This window comes from Tachypleus tridentatus, chromosome 6 (assembly GCF_004210375.1).
Source record: "Tachypleus tridentatus isolate NWPU-2018 chromosome 6, ASM421037v1, whole genome shotgun sequence".
In the NCBI taxonomy this organism is placed as follows: domain Eukaryota; kingdom Metazoa; phylum Arthropoda; class Merostomata; order Xiphosura; family Limulidae; genus Tachypleus; species Tachypleus tridentatus.
In genome coordinates this window covers 23141297-23154450 of record NC_134830.1, presented here as the reverse complement: position 1 = coordinate 23154450, position 13154 = coordinate 23141297, and the positions used below count along the sequence as shown (strand labels likewise).

The window sequence follows — 13154 nt, the reverse complement described above, 5'->3', positions numbered from 1 at the left end:
TAGAATTATGGATTAATGAAACAATTTAACGTTATTTGTTTTTGTTTGTGGCATAGCTACTAAGACTATTTGCTGTCACTCCCAATTTAAGCTTCCAACCAAAGAGACGACATCCAAGCCAGTATCACCCACTAAAGTCTCTTACGCTACTTTTTGACTAACGAATGGTAGACTTACAGTCAGTTTATTACACTACCAGGCGAACATGTTCGATGCTGGATTCCGATTACTCACTAATTATTGGTCGAGTCAAGCGCACTAAACATCAGACCATGTTAGACCTAAAAAAGCCTATAAATGTTCCTTTAAAAATTTGATGGAATTCATATTCAATATTCCTGGGATTAACACATGACCTTTCTGCCAGCTCAAACTAATTAAACATTATTAATGTTATGGAAAGTAGTTTCTCAGCTCACTACACAATGTAAATTTTCTTTCTGTAAAAAAATAATGTAATACCTCATATGTACAGTAATAAAAATTTATTTTTTCTACGAAGTTTTTTTAATCGGCTTAAATAACAAACTGATAGCTATAGTAACTTTGACTTCAATCTTAGTTACCGCATATCATAGATACAAAAATTATACAATACTGGAATTCATTTATGAAGAAAAACACGGAAATTAGAACCAACAAAAATACCTATGATTGTATCAGAAAGCTTTACTTACATCACACTATACAAAGAAATTATGTATTATGACAGTTGTTATCTCTAACAAATGATTTGCTATTACTCTCAACCACCTCTAGATGGCAACACGTTACATAACGTGTTCAAAAGCAATCGGTGAGCAAATACCAAAAGAACGTAAGTATTTAATATTTCACAAGGGTTTATTTAACAAACGCGTATTTTGATAAGAAGATATTTCTAACGCTTAGATTTTCCAACAGAGAATATTTTTTGCGTATCGAACGTTAAATGGTTGGCCTGGGCTCTAATTTATAAGTATCACGACTACAGCAAATATACACTACTACTTTAAAAATATTAAAATTTCTACTAAAATATTTATAACTTCGTCTTGTTCCTCCTGCAGACGCCCATTTGGAGGTTTGTAAAAACGATAAAAAGTAATCTACGTTTGCTAAGCTACAAATGAAGGGTGTTTCGTGTAATGTCGTATATAGTATATTAAATTTGAAAACATGGATTATATAAGATTTGAGATTTCGTTACGTGCACGTTTTCCGTCACCATCAAAATTAGGGCCTTAAACCCAAGTTAACTGACGTAACAAATAATGTTTGTAATTTTCTATAAAGTATCTAAGATTTTGTTCCAACGTGACATAACTCACATGTTTCAATATGTTTCTGTTAAGTTGCCATAGCCGTAAGTAAAAATCATGGTAAAAATAGATTTCAACTTGCCACCAATCAGATAATAATCATCTGAAATCGTCTCTCGGACTAGTAACTTCACCATTTGTTTGTAGTTAAGCACAATACTACACCATGAGCTATTTGTGCTCTGCCCACCACGAATATCGAAATGTGGATTTTAGCATTCTTAGCCCGCAGACATACCTTTGTGCCACTAGAGGATCGAGCAACTTCATTGTAGTCGGCGTTGCTGATTCTGTTAATTTAAATTTGGTAAACATTGTTGGTTCTATTACCTTTGTTGTAGTAAATATTGTTGGTTCTATTACCTTTGTTGTAGTAAATATTGTTGGTCCTTTTAACTTCTTTGTATATGCATAATTATTTTTAAGATGCGTGGCTCCAATTAAGTTTAGATTTTACTGGAGTTTAGACATAATCAGTGCTTTTTGGATAAGTAAGTAAAGATTACATTGATGTTTCGTGTTTTTAAGTGTTACATTTTCATGTTTTTGATCTAATTTAGTTACAACATCCACTTTTTCAAGTCCAAAGGTCGCCGGTTTAGCTTTCAAAATATAAGTTGAAGTTTTATTTCTTACCTCAAAATTAGAGAGAACTGCATGTAATATTTTGTCTCATATTTTAGACGTTACCAAAATTATTTGAAGATTGCAAAGCTATATTTACAAAGCCATCCATGAAAGGCAGTAAAGTCAGTACTTTTATGATGTATAAGTGTATTTATTACAAGACCTAGAACATAAACAAACATAAAACAGATTTTTAGTAACTTGGAAAACAAAATCTGTGTTTGCTTCTCAGAAGAAGAAGCGCATTCGCGGGTTTTTATAAAACGGATGATCTCAGGTTATAAATTTGTTAACGCCCTACAGATAGATGAATTTCGTGAACCATACTTGTGTTGTACAGATAAAAACTGTCAAAATGGAATTTAATATTTATCTTGAAAATTGCACAGATTGTTTTAGTTCTATAATGCTTTGAAAAGTTGTTTCGCTATCGATGAAAGTTTGAAGAAAGTTGACAAAAAACATAGTCCGTTTAATTCGTTTTTTATAAGTTTCATGATGATGATCGATCGTGGATTCCTTTTCAGTTTTCAACAGTGACCAATCTAACAGATCAGCAATAATATATGTATGCAGATAAATAATCTCTACCCCTACTGTATTTAAAAACGAAACAGTGGTCGAGTGAAAAGTAACTCGTGACAAGGCAGTCTTATTGAAACTTTTATTTAACCTTGGACTTGACAGGTTTCTTCTCTATGACGTCACATCTGGAACTTTTCAGGGTCATGGCAGCTTCTCGAACTTCTGACGAGAGGAAAGGGGTGACCTCTGGTGGCATCTGCCAATCTATCGTCAGTTGAGAAGATGTAGATGTACGCCTTTCGAGTAAGATTTTATATGAAAATATACAGAAACAAATATCTGTCCAATACTCTGTGTTGGCATAAGTCTTCAAACCTGAGAATAGAAAAAATAATTACAGTGGTAACAAAAAGGGAATTTTAATTAATTTCAAGCACATTCTCTCTGCATCTTGATTGTAATCGATTCTGATTCTAAGTGGATTAGGACTTGTTTTACTTTTTTACGACGCCTCTTCAGATATTCATGTTATTTTGTACATGGAAAAGTTACAATAATCCTTTTAAAACCTGAGTAATTCCTATGTTTCGAAATAAAGAGAGATACTAACACCATTGACTTAAAGTCATAATTAGGTATATACATATCAGTATAAGACTATTAAAAATTAATTCCACCTAATAAGCACAATTGATACATAACTACCACAAAAGCACAAAATACAAGTGACGACTTAAAAGAAACAATACATTAGGTAGGAACAAATAAAGCTCATGAAACCGAAATCTTACCGTACTCCAAGTTTTCCTCAGTTTTCTTCCTTTGACCCAAACATCTCTTGTGACGCGTAAGTGACGTATAAAAACCCATCATCATCCTTGTTATCTTTATATACTTCAGCCAGTGACATTGACATGCTCGACATACTTTTGTTGTTAATTATGACATAGAAAGCCCGACTTGACTTTAATTGCATACGACTCCTAAAAAATATAATAAAAGACGCTGAAGTTAAGCTTCTCCCGAAATAATCATTTAATTATAACAGCTTGACATGGTCAGGTTGTTACAGTACTTGACTCGAAATCCGAGGGGCGCGGTTTCGAATCCTCATCGCACCAAACATGCTCGCCCTTTCAGCTGTGGGGGCGTTATAACGTAACGGTCAATCCCACTATTCATTGGTAAAAAGAGTAGCCCAAGAGTTGGCGGCGGGTGGTGATGCCTAGCTGCCTTCCCTCTAGTCTTTCACTGCAAAATTAGGGACGGCTTGCGCAGATAGTCTTCGTGTAGCTTTGCGCGAAATTCAAAACAAACCAAACCAAATCCTACTTACTTTTTCTGAGACTTCGCTTTCAAAGCTTTTCACAAGTCAGTCACACAATAACGAAGACAAAAGAGAACTTATAGCTAAACTTTCATTCTGTTTACAAACTGTACTGTTAATTTGAGAAAATGGGTTTTTCACATATGGTTATGCAGATTAATCATATCCGTTACTTCCAAAACCTAATTATTATTTTATTTCAATTTTGTTTCGAAACGCAATGGTTTTTTCACAGGTACTTTGATATCTTTCTGACGTAAAGTTATATGCTTAACGCATTTCACAAAATCATATAAATCATATAAGTTCTTCACTCTGTATTTATTTTCATCCTTTAAAAATGAGAACTCTTTCCGTATGAATTTTACTACATCAAACGCTGAGCTCTTAATATTAAATACAATAGGTCTAAAATTGTCCCTTTACGCATATAGTCCAGTTAAAATAAAGTTACTTGGATATTGTTGGTTTCTACAGTTCATGGAGAGTACATCTTACAATAAAGGCGGGAAACAGCATTAAAAATTTAGTTAGCAAATGCAAAAACAAAAGAAGTCCTTGTGAAATTAACTCGTAACATGAACTCTTTCAAGGCCAGTTTGTCACTCCAAAAAGAGTAACTTATTGATTTTTTTTTTTAAGTTTGGCTTCAAGGTCAAAACTTGCTGCGTGGTAACAGCATCTAAACCGTAAACCATGAGAGCCGAAGCACACGTGTATGTCCTCAACAAGCAAAGACAGCACGTGACAAAATTGTTAACATATGTATTTATTTATTTATTAATAGAAATATCTGATACGTTTTGGAGATGTTCATGTGATATCAGTTGAAAGTGTATTTCTCTTGTGGAAAGAAGATATTGATGCCCACCCTAGTAACACTTATTATGACCGTAAAGTTTTTGTTGTATTTTTATAATTTTAAGTTTTTTAGTCATATTCAACACCTTAGAGTATCATAACTGTTAATTGTGGTGTCCTTTCCCATGATATATTGGGTATACACTCTGCCACAGGGTATTTTAACATCACCGTAATGTACTAGACTTTGTTTTCCCGTCATGAATCCATTACTAATTTTAGAATAAAAGAAATAACGCTTGGTATCCATGCTTAACTTATGAAGTCCAAACATCATTCACCATATGATACCAGAAACATGTGAACAAACTATCTACAATATATTTATTTAGTAATTCATTAAACATTTAAATAATTTTTGAGCTTGCGGGAACATAACTTTACTTTCATATATGGACAGGAAACGTTTGCTATAGATGGGTTTGTTTGTTTTTTTGAATTTCTCGCAAAGCTACTCGAGAGCTATCTGCGCTAGCCGTTCCTAATTTAGTAGTGTAAGACTAGAGGGAAGGTAGCTAGTCATCATCACCCACCGCCAACTCTTAGGCTACTCTTTTGCCAACGAATAGTTGGATTGGCCGTAACATTATAACGCGCCCAAAGCTGAAAGGGGGAGCATATCTGGTGTGACGGGGATTCGAACCCCTTAACCCACCTGTCCATGCCGGGGCCCTATAGATGGAATAAAGATAATATGGGGAATCACTATTAAAATATTCCAACGTCGATATATAAATGTATATAAATATTGTTCTGCGGTTTATATATATATATATATATATATATAAATTTCCACTACACCTGTGAATTGAAGTGGTTAAAACATTATTTTGTTTCCTACAGCGAAGGTTAATGTGCTTGTAGTAGGAAAACAACAATTTTTAATATATCACATGCTAGTTACTGAGAGCTAGCAACAACCTCGGAATTTACTCACTCGTTGAACTTTGAAACTGTCTTTAAACTGTAGTTGTTGACCGATTTCTTTCAGTATTTTAATGAAATAATAATAAAACTCGATCACAGTTCAGAAATTATTTGCAGAATTGGAGTATAGGTAGGTTTGTACAGAAGTCGTCGCCAAGTATCATTTGTTTCTCGTCCAAGTATCGTCAGGACAAGTGATAAAAATCGTCTGAGAACGTGAGCCCAGTTTAAACATTGAATTCAAAATTACAGGTCATTAGATCATTCGGAGTGCTTAATGAAGCGATTGAGAACTTTGGTAAGAAAATACCTTTTGTATAAAAGATTCCAACATGTTAATCACAAATCACGACTCTGTAGAGTCTGACAACTTGAATGGTCATACAATGTTAACGTATTAATCCTGCATTGCGTGTATGGGACGGAAATTTTAATCGTGTATTACGCATGTTGGGTTACTCTAAAGTTGTTATTCCTACATCCCGTATATAGGACTATTCTAGTATCAGGCGACGTGAACACCATGGATAATAGGTGTTCATGAATATTGTTGTTTTACTGTTATAACAATGCACTTTGCACAAATTCCATTTATTAGAAATAGAGTAGTCCGTCTGACTGTGTCTCTTACAATAATCTGAATTTAGAAATATTTTGTTGTGGTTTAAATGAACATCAATGTCTCTTTGCACAACATAACACATCAGTAACAACAACGCCCCCTGCTGGTACATCGGAATATCTCCGGATTTACAACGCTAAAATCAGGGGTTCGATTCCCCTCGGTGGGCTCAGCAGATAGCCTGATGTGGCTTTGCTCTAAGAAAACACACTCACACACACAGTAACAACAAACAAAAAGTGTTGATGCAACTGTCCACATATAAATTAAAAATTCATTACAACTTTATAATCGTGTTATAAAATAGGACAACAAAATAAATGTTAATATTTGTAGAAAAACTAAGTTTCTTAGTAAAAATTGAGAATTTATTGCTTATGCAGAACTATTGTAATAAACATTTTATTATTTCATCTGCAATAACCACAGGGCAGGAGCCGTCAACTATGACATCATGGGCCATACTAGTGTACTTTTAAACAGAAAAAACAGAGTTCTAAGGCCATTAGCTTTTCTTTGAGCTCTTTAGGACCAAAATTTTGACTCAATAATATCCAAAGCTTTAGAGCCATTTTCTTATTAAGACTGATATAAACATTCTCTTGTTATACCGTTCCTTTTCAAGTACATTCTTATTAGCAAAGAGAGTGTGTGAGTGTTTTCGAAAATTTTAGCAAAACCACATCGTGCGCTGAGTCCACCGACGGGTATCGTACGCCTGATTTTAGCATTGTAAATCCGTAGACTTACCGATGTACCAGCAGGGAACTATTAGCAAAGAGGTTTCGAGTACATTTTCATTGGCACAGATGTTTAGCAATACGTTTTCATTAGTACACATGTTATTCAGTGTGTTTTCTTTAACACGTTGCCAGTTCTACAATCATTGCCTAATGAACCGAAGGTTAATTTTCTTTTAAACATGCGATTCCATATAACACAGATATTTTAGTTAATCTATATTACAATCAATTTAAAAATATACTCCATTCATCTCTTACCTAAGGATTGTAACAAACTGAGACATGGTCAGTTCCTGTGGTACAAGAAATTTAGTTTTGTCAAGGGCTGGAAGATTCACTTCTTTACAGAACCTTTCTACAATTACCTAGAAAATAAAAAGAAGCAATTTCGTGCATCTAACAAGAATTCAATACTTAAAACCAACTCCTTTCCTTTTAGGATTAATTATATTTTTCTACATTAGTGAATGAAAATTCCAAAGATTTCTCATGGCCTGTGAAAATACGTTACTAAACTCACGAATAAAATGCCCGTCTTATCCAGTAAAACGGATAGAAGATACAACAAATACATACATATAATAACCATAAAATATTCAAGCCATAAACCAAAATATATTAACATGAAACTAAAAAAAATAAATTTAAATACACTGTACATATTTTTAACACAATGGGATGCTATGGTACCAGCTACAACGTGGGATTATACCCTAGGATCACTTTTTTTTTTTTTTAAATGTGCAGCGTATTTTTTTTAAATTAGTTTCATGTTAATATGTTTTATTTATGGCTTGAATATATATATATATATATACAATCACACAAAATAACATCCAAGTCACAGTGAACGAAGATAGCGATGAAAAAATGTAAAGAAATAAAATATAAAGTGGAACCAACTGGTAGTAACAGGGCAATAACCTTTCAAAGATTATATCAATCCATTTTCTACTTTTCAGCATTCAAAACACACGCACACACGTGTTGAAAGTTAACTGAATCCCAATGAAAAGTCCTACTTTTTTTTTAACGATATTCTATCCAGAATATAAAAATGCAAATATTTTCATCTTAAGTGATTGAATATATCCACCGGATAACCTGCTGAAAAGAATCGAACTTACAGTTCTGTGATTATGATATGGTTGTTTTTACTAATAGCAGATCCACATGTTTTACATTGTAACATGCAGAGCTAAATGTTGAAGACATTCCATTTCTTGGTGATTACAATACTGCTATTGTTACCAAGAGTAAGTCCTTGTGCGTTACGTTACAATCAACAACACTACGTGGTTTTTTATTATAGTAGTTACAGATCTATTCGGAGATCAAAACAACCGTAATCAAGCATTTGCAGCTGAACAAGTGTCAAAAATAAGTTCATCTAGAAACTCTGCACTCAGAAAATGCGGTCATAAAAACCATCAGATCATATTCCTAACTATCGACCTATAACAGACCAGAGGAAAGCTGATATAACTTGAAACTGTACATCTTTCTAGCCACGTGGAATAGGTTTTGTTACCTAGTATAATCAAATGTTTATAGATTTTGGATACGTGTAGTTCAACGGGGAACATTTAGTGTAGTGTAGATTAATTTCAAACCTTTATCATTTACAACGTTTTCTGTAATATCAGTTCAGAATATAAAATTATGCCTCGTTAGTACTCTATGTGAAACTCCCATGTATGACTAGTTATTATCAAAATGGTTTGGTTTGTTTCAAAATTCGCACAAAGCTACACGAGGGCTATCTGCGCTAGACGTCCCTAGTTTAGCAGTGTTTAGACGGAGGGCAGCTAGTCATCACCACCTACCGCCAACTCTTGGGCTACTCTTTTACCAACGAATAGGGTGATTAACCGTCATATTATAACGCTCCCACGACTGAAAGGGTGAGTATGTTTGGTGTGCCGGACCATACAAATGGTAATTTTGCACTCAAAATATAAAAACAGAAAAAGAAGGTAAAAACTACTTTTATCTTTATAAAGTTTGCTGATTACTACTGCTTTCGTTTGATTCTAGAGCCACGTTAAAAACTCAAACTTTGTAGCACATCCAATTTGGGTCCAGCAAAATAATAATAATAACGAAGTTTGATTTTAAGAAGTGTAAAAATCATCTTTAAAACTGTTTCAAAAGTAACCTTTATTTCGCCATCATTCGTCGTTAAGAGAAACAACTCCAAAAAGTGAGCACGACAAATGCAGTAATGAACGCTGGACTGAGCTCTTGCATCGTGAGCACCTAATGACAACAGCCAGTGTATCACTAATTCATCAAATTTCACGATAGATAATAATTACAGTGCTAGCGGCATGAAGCAATGGATTCAGAGATGACAAACCTAAGAATTAGTGGTGATAACTAGCTGTCTTCTATTTAGTCTTACTCTGCTAAATTTGGGACTGCTAGCGCAGATAATCCTCGTGTAGCTTTGCGTGAAATTAAAAAAAAACTCAAACAGGATGATAAAGGTCATTTACATATACATAAGTTACATTTGGTGGTTACAAGTACAACTTTACAACAGAAAAGGCTCTAGGTGTAATGATGACAATTTTACAGACTTAACACTAAAATCCAGGTTTTGTTTCCTCTTGGCATACAGTGGAGCTTCATGATGTTATAACACAAACAAACGGCAGAAAAAAAAAATATTTATATACATTTATTTACATGGAACCTTATTAAATATAAAACATGTAATTTAGTTTTTACACTTACCGGTATTTTGTTAGGAAATTTTTCTCTTATATCTGCTACCTCCTGTTTCCTAACAGCTACAAAGAAATTAAAATCAACTATAAATTTTGTTTATATCATAATTTATAAATTTACATTTTAACAATGGCGGGGGGGGGGAAGCTGTATTCGCAAAGCAAACCCTTCATATAATTGACGTTTTAATTCTGACTTAAGAATATTCTTTGACTCCATTTCCTTATTTCCATGACCACACAAAGATTGCGTTCAACAGGTTTGCTGAAATTTCCATGACATTTAATGGAAAAGTTGGATTTCATTTCCTCTTATTACTCTGTCCTGGTTACAATTTTTTGGACATGTATGGAAAGAGAAGTAAAAATTACAACTTCCTATAAGGTTCATCTAACATATCCTAGCATTTCTAATATTAATTTTGTAAGTAATTGTAATTTTCTTTGTTCGATTTCACATTCGTGAAAATGAAAATATTTTCCTGGACAAAAAGGTAAAACTTGTGCAGTAGTTTGGTTGAAAATTATTAATTCCTTTCAAACTTGTGCAGTAGTTTGGTTGAAAATTATTAATCCCTTTCAAACTTGTGCAGTAGTTTGGTTGAAAATTATTAATCCCTTTCAAACTTGTGCAGTAGTTTGGTTGAAAATTATTAATCCTTTCAAACTTGTGCAGTAGTTTGGTTGAAAATTATTAATTCCTTTCAAACTTGTGCAGTAGTTTGGTTGAAAATTATTAATTCCTTTCAAACTTGTGCAGTAGTTTGGTTGAAAATTATTAATTCCTTTCAAACTTGTGCAGTAGTTTGGTTGAAAATTATTAATTCCTTTCAAGTTGAAAATTATTTTTTGCATGAAAAATATTTAGTACCATAAAAGCTGATGTCAAAATAGCTCGAAGATCTCATTTTAAATTATTAAGGTCAAGAAATTGTAAACAGTCAAAATGACTTGAAACGATCTTAATTAGGATTTGAAGATATTTGTGTTACCATAATATGCAATTCAAATAATTAAAAAATTTAACTTTTAACTTACACTTTGAAACAATTATAATGATAAAAATAATTTATTTGTTTATAGCAACCTTTGTTTTCTTATACACTTTTTATATCGCTACCTAGTGTGTTAAACATTAATTACATTCAACAGAAAATTTAAATACATTTTTTTTCATCTCATCGCGCATATTTCAACACTCAAGTACATATTTCTGAATGCAAGGTACAAAATTATAAAAAGGTCCATACGCATAAAGCACAAAATTCATTAAAATATCAGATATAAATTATGAAAGTAGTCCAGAAATTTTAGTTTGTTATATATTTTTTTATAAAAGGGAAAGAATGAAACCGAAAGAAATTGGGCCCGGCATGGCCAGGTGGGTTAAAGCGTTCGACTCGTAATCCGAGGGTTACGGGTTCAAACATACTCGCCCTTTCAGCAGTGGGGGCGTTATAATATGACGGTCAATCCCACTATTCGTTGGTAAAAGAGTAGCCCAAGAGTTGGCGGTGGGTGGTTATGACTAGTTGCATTCCCTCTAGTCTTACACTGCTAAATTAAGGACGGCTAGCACAGATAGCCCTCTAGTAGCGTTGTGCGAAATTCAAACAAACAAACAAATAAAAGAAAGTAAAATCATATCATGGAATTAATATAAAGCATTGGAACCAAAAGTAGTTTTGCTTCGAAAATAGTTTTACGCACTTCAAACCTGCTAAGCGTCAAAGATGATGTTGACAGTTATGTTTCTCGAACCAGCTAAGTGTTAGGAATATGTCCGACGGCACCGAAACCTAAACGAACATGTTCACATTTGTATCTGGGCTGATTTTTATGTCTCATAAATATGATTGGATCTAAAATGCTTTAACACTGTTCAGGTTTGCAACACATAGGTGTCTATTTTCGTTGTACAAGGATAGGAATGGATCTAGAATATACAGTTATAAATATTCTTGTGGTAACTCGTATCTTGCTCACATTAAAATTGTTCATATTGTTATTGGCTTTCTTTGTCATATCTAGTTCTTTACAAGTTATGTAGTATTAACCTTAAGCTATATTATAATTATATCACAGTTGATCACGTATTTATTTTTAAATTCGTACACTTCTATAAGCCATATTTTCACGCTAAATCAATATACATTCAATATACATGTAGAACAAGTACTAAGTATAATTAATGGTGTGTATTAAAATTAATGAAACGCTAAGTTTAATTAGCTTACATCACTTTATAAAGTGTCTGTATAAAGAATATTACAATTAATTCTTAATTTAAAAAAAAATTCTCAAATTATATTTCACACTTCACAAATAGCTTTGTGAAAGGAAAAAAAATGAACTTATTTGTTGTCTATGTTACATTTTACAATAGGTGACAATATGGCACACCGTTAATAAAAATTACCTATATTGCCTACGGCTTCCATTGAAAGTGACAGATGTTCTGAGACAAGTTATTGTGTGATATTTGGAAGGCACTGCTCAACTTATTGTGTACATATAGTTTGATTGACACCCGTTTGGATATGTTAGTAGCTGCATATTTGTTTTTACACACCATCACGCACCAAACTGAACAAAAATCGCGACCTGGTGGTTAATTAATGAATCAATATTTACTCTAAAATTATATAATTATAGATACCAGTTTGGAATTTTAATTTCATTCCTTTAAGTCGTCTTCCGGTTTTTTTTTCACACATTGGTATTTTTGATTATATATCTTATAACTGGATAAATGAACCAAAAACAACAAATTAAAATAAATTAAATTATTTAATCAAAAAAACGGTTCAGTATTTAACAAATTTACCTCCCTTTTTCATTACAATATCATGAACTATGTACTAGAACACATACGACTTTTTATGAGTTTATTTATTAATAGTTGAAAGAGATTTAGTTGTTGAATCAATCATAAGTTTGAATCAGTAATTGAATATGTCTTACCGAAACATTTTCGCTGCTTGAACGCTACACACTTGTCATTACGCCTTATTGTTGTCATATTATCAATACCAGACTTGCTTAGCTTAGGAACCATATGATAGGATATATGTATATTTAAAACACTTTAACCCTTCTGCTCGACAACTCTCTCTGTGATAATTAGGCAATGCTGCTGACCCTAGGCAGTTTACACGAAAATTTAATCACGTGATCAATCTCTTAAAAGCTGATTGGTAGCGACTGGTGGTATCAGAGGGGTGTTTTTAGATGATATTACGCAGTACTCCAAGCTGCAAGTATGATAAAAAAAGAATTGAAATTATATGTTTTTTAACTGAATCCCTTCTATAGAGTTTTTTTTTTTTGTTGTTTTTTTAAGCTCGAAGCTACACAATTGTCCATTGCGGGCATCGAAGCCTGAATTACAGCGTTTTTAACTTTCAAACTTATCACTAAGCCAGCTGGACCTACTTTTAGTTTTTATTTTAATATTTGTGCAGTTCACAATGTAATAAGGAATGTAAC

General features: G+C 33.0%; 1 protein-coding gene across 1 annotated transcript; it reads right to left on the bottom strand.

Annotated features, from left to right (window-relative positions):
• Positions 1 to 2058: 2058 nt before the first annotated feature.
• On the bottom strand, positions 2059 to 12798 carry LOC143252092 (microtubule-associated protein 1 light chain 3 gamma-like). The gene is made up of 5 exons (XM_076503711.1): positions 12630 to 12798; positions 9673 to 9728; positions 7192 to 7298; positions 3245 to 3436; positions 2059 to 2828 (listed from the first exon to the last, which is right to left on the bottom strand). The coding sequence occupies exons 1-4, from the start codon at positions 12721 to 12723 to the stop codon at positions 3262 to 3264; spliced, it is 432 nt and encodes a 143-aa protein (XP_076359826.1). The 5' UTR covers positions 12724 to 12798; the 3' UTR covers positions 2059 to 2828; positions 3245 to 3261.
• Positions 12799 to 13154: the final 356 nt, after the last annotated feature.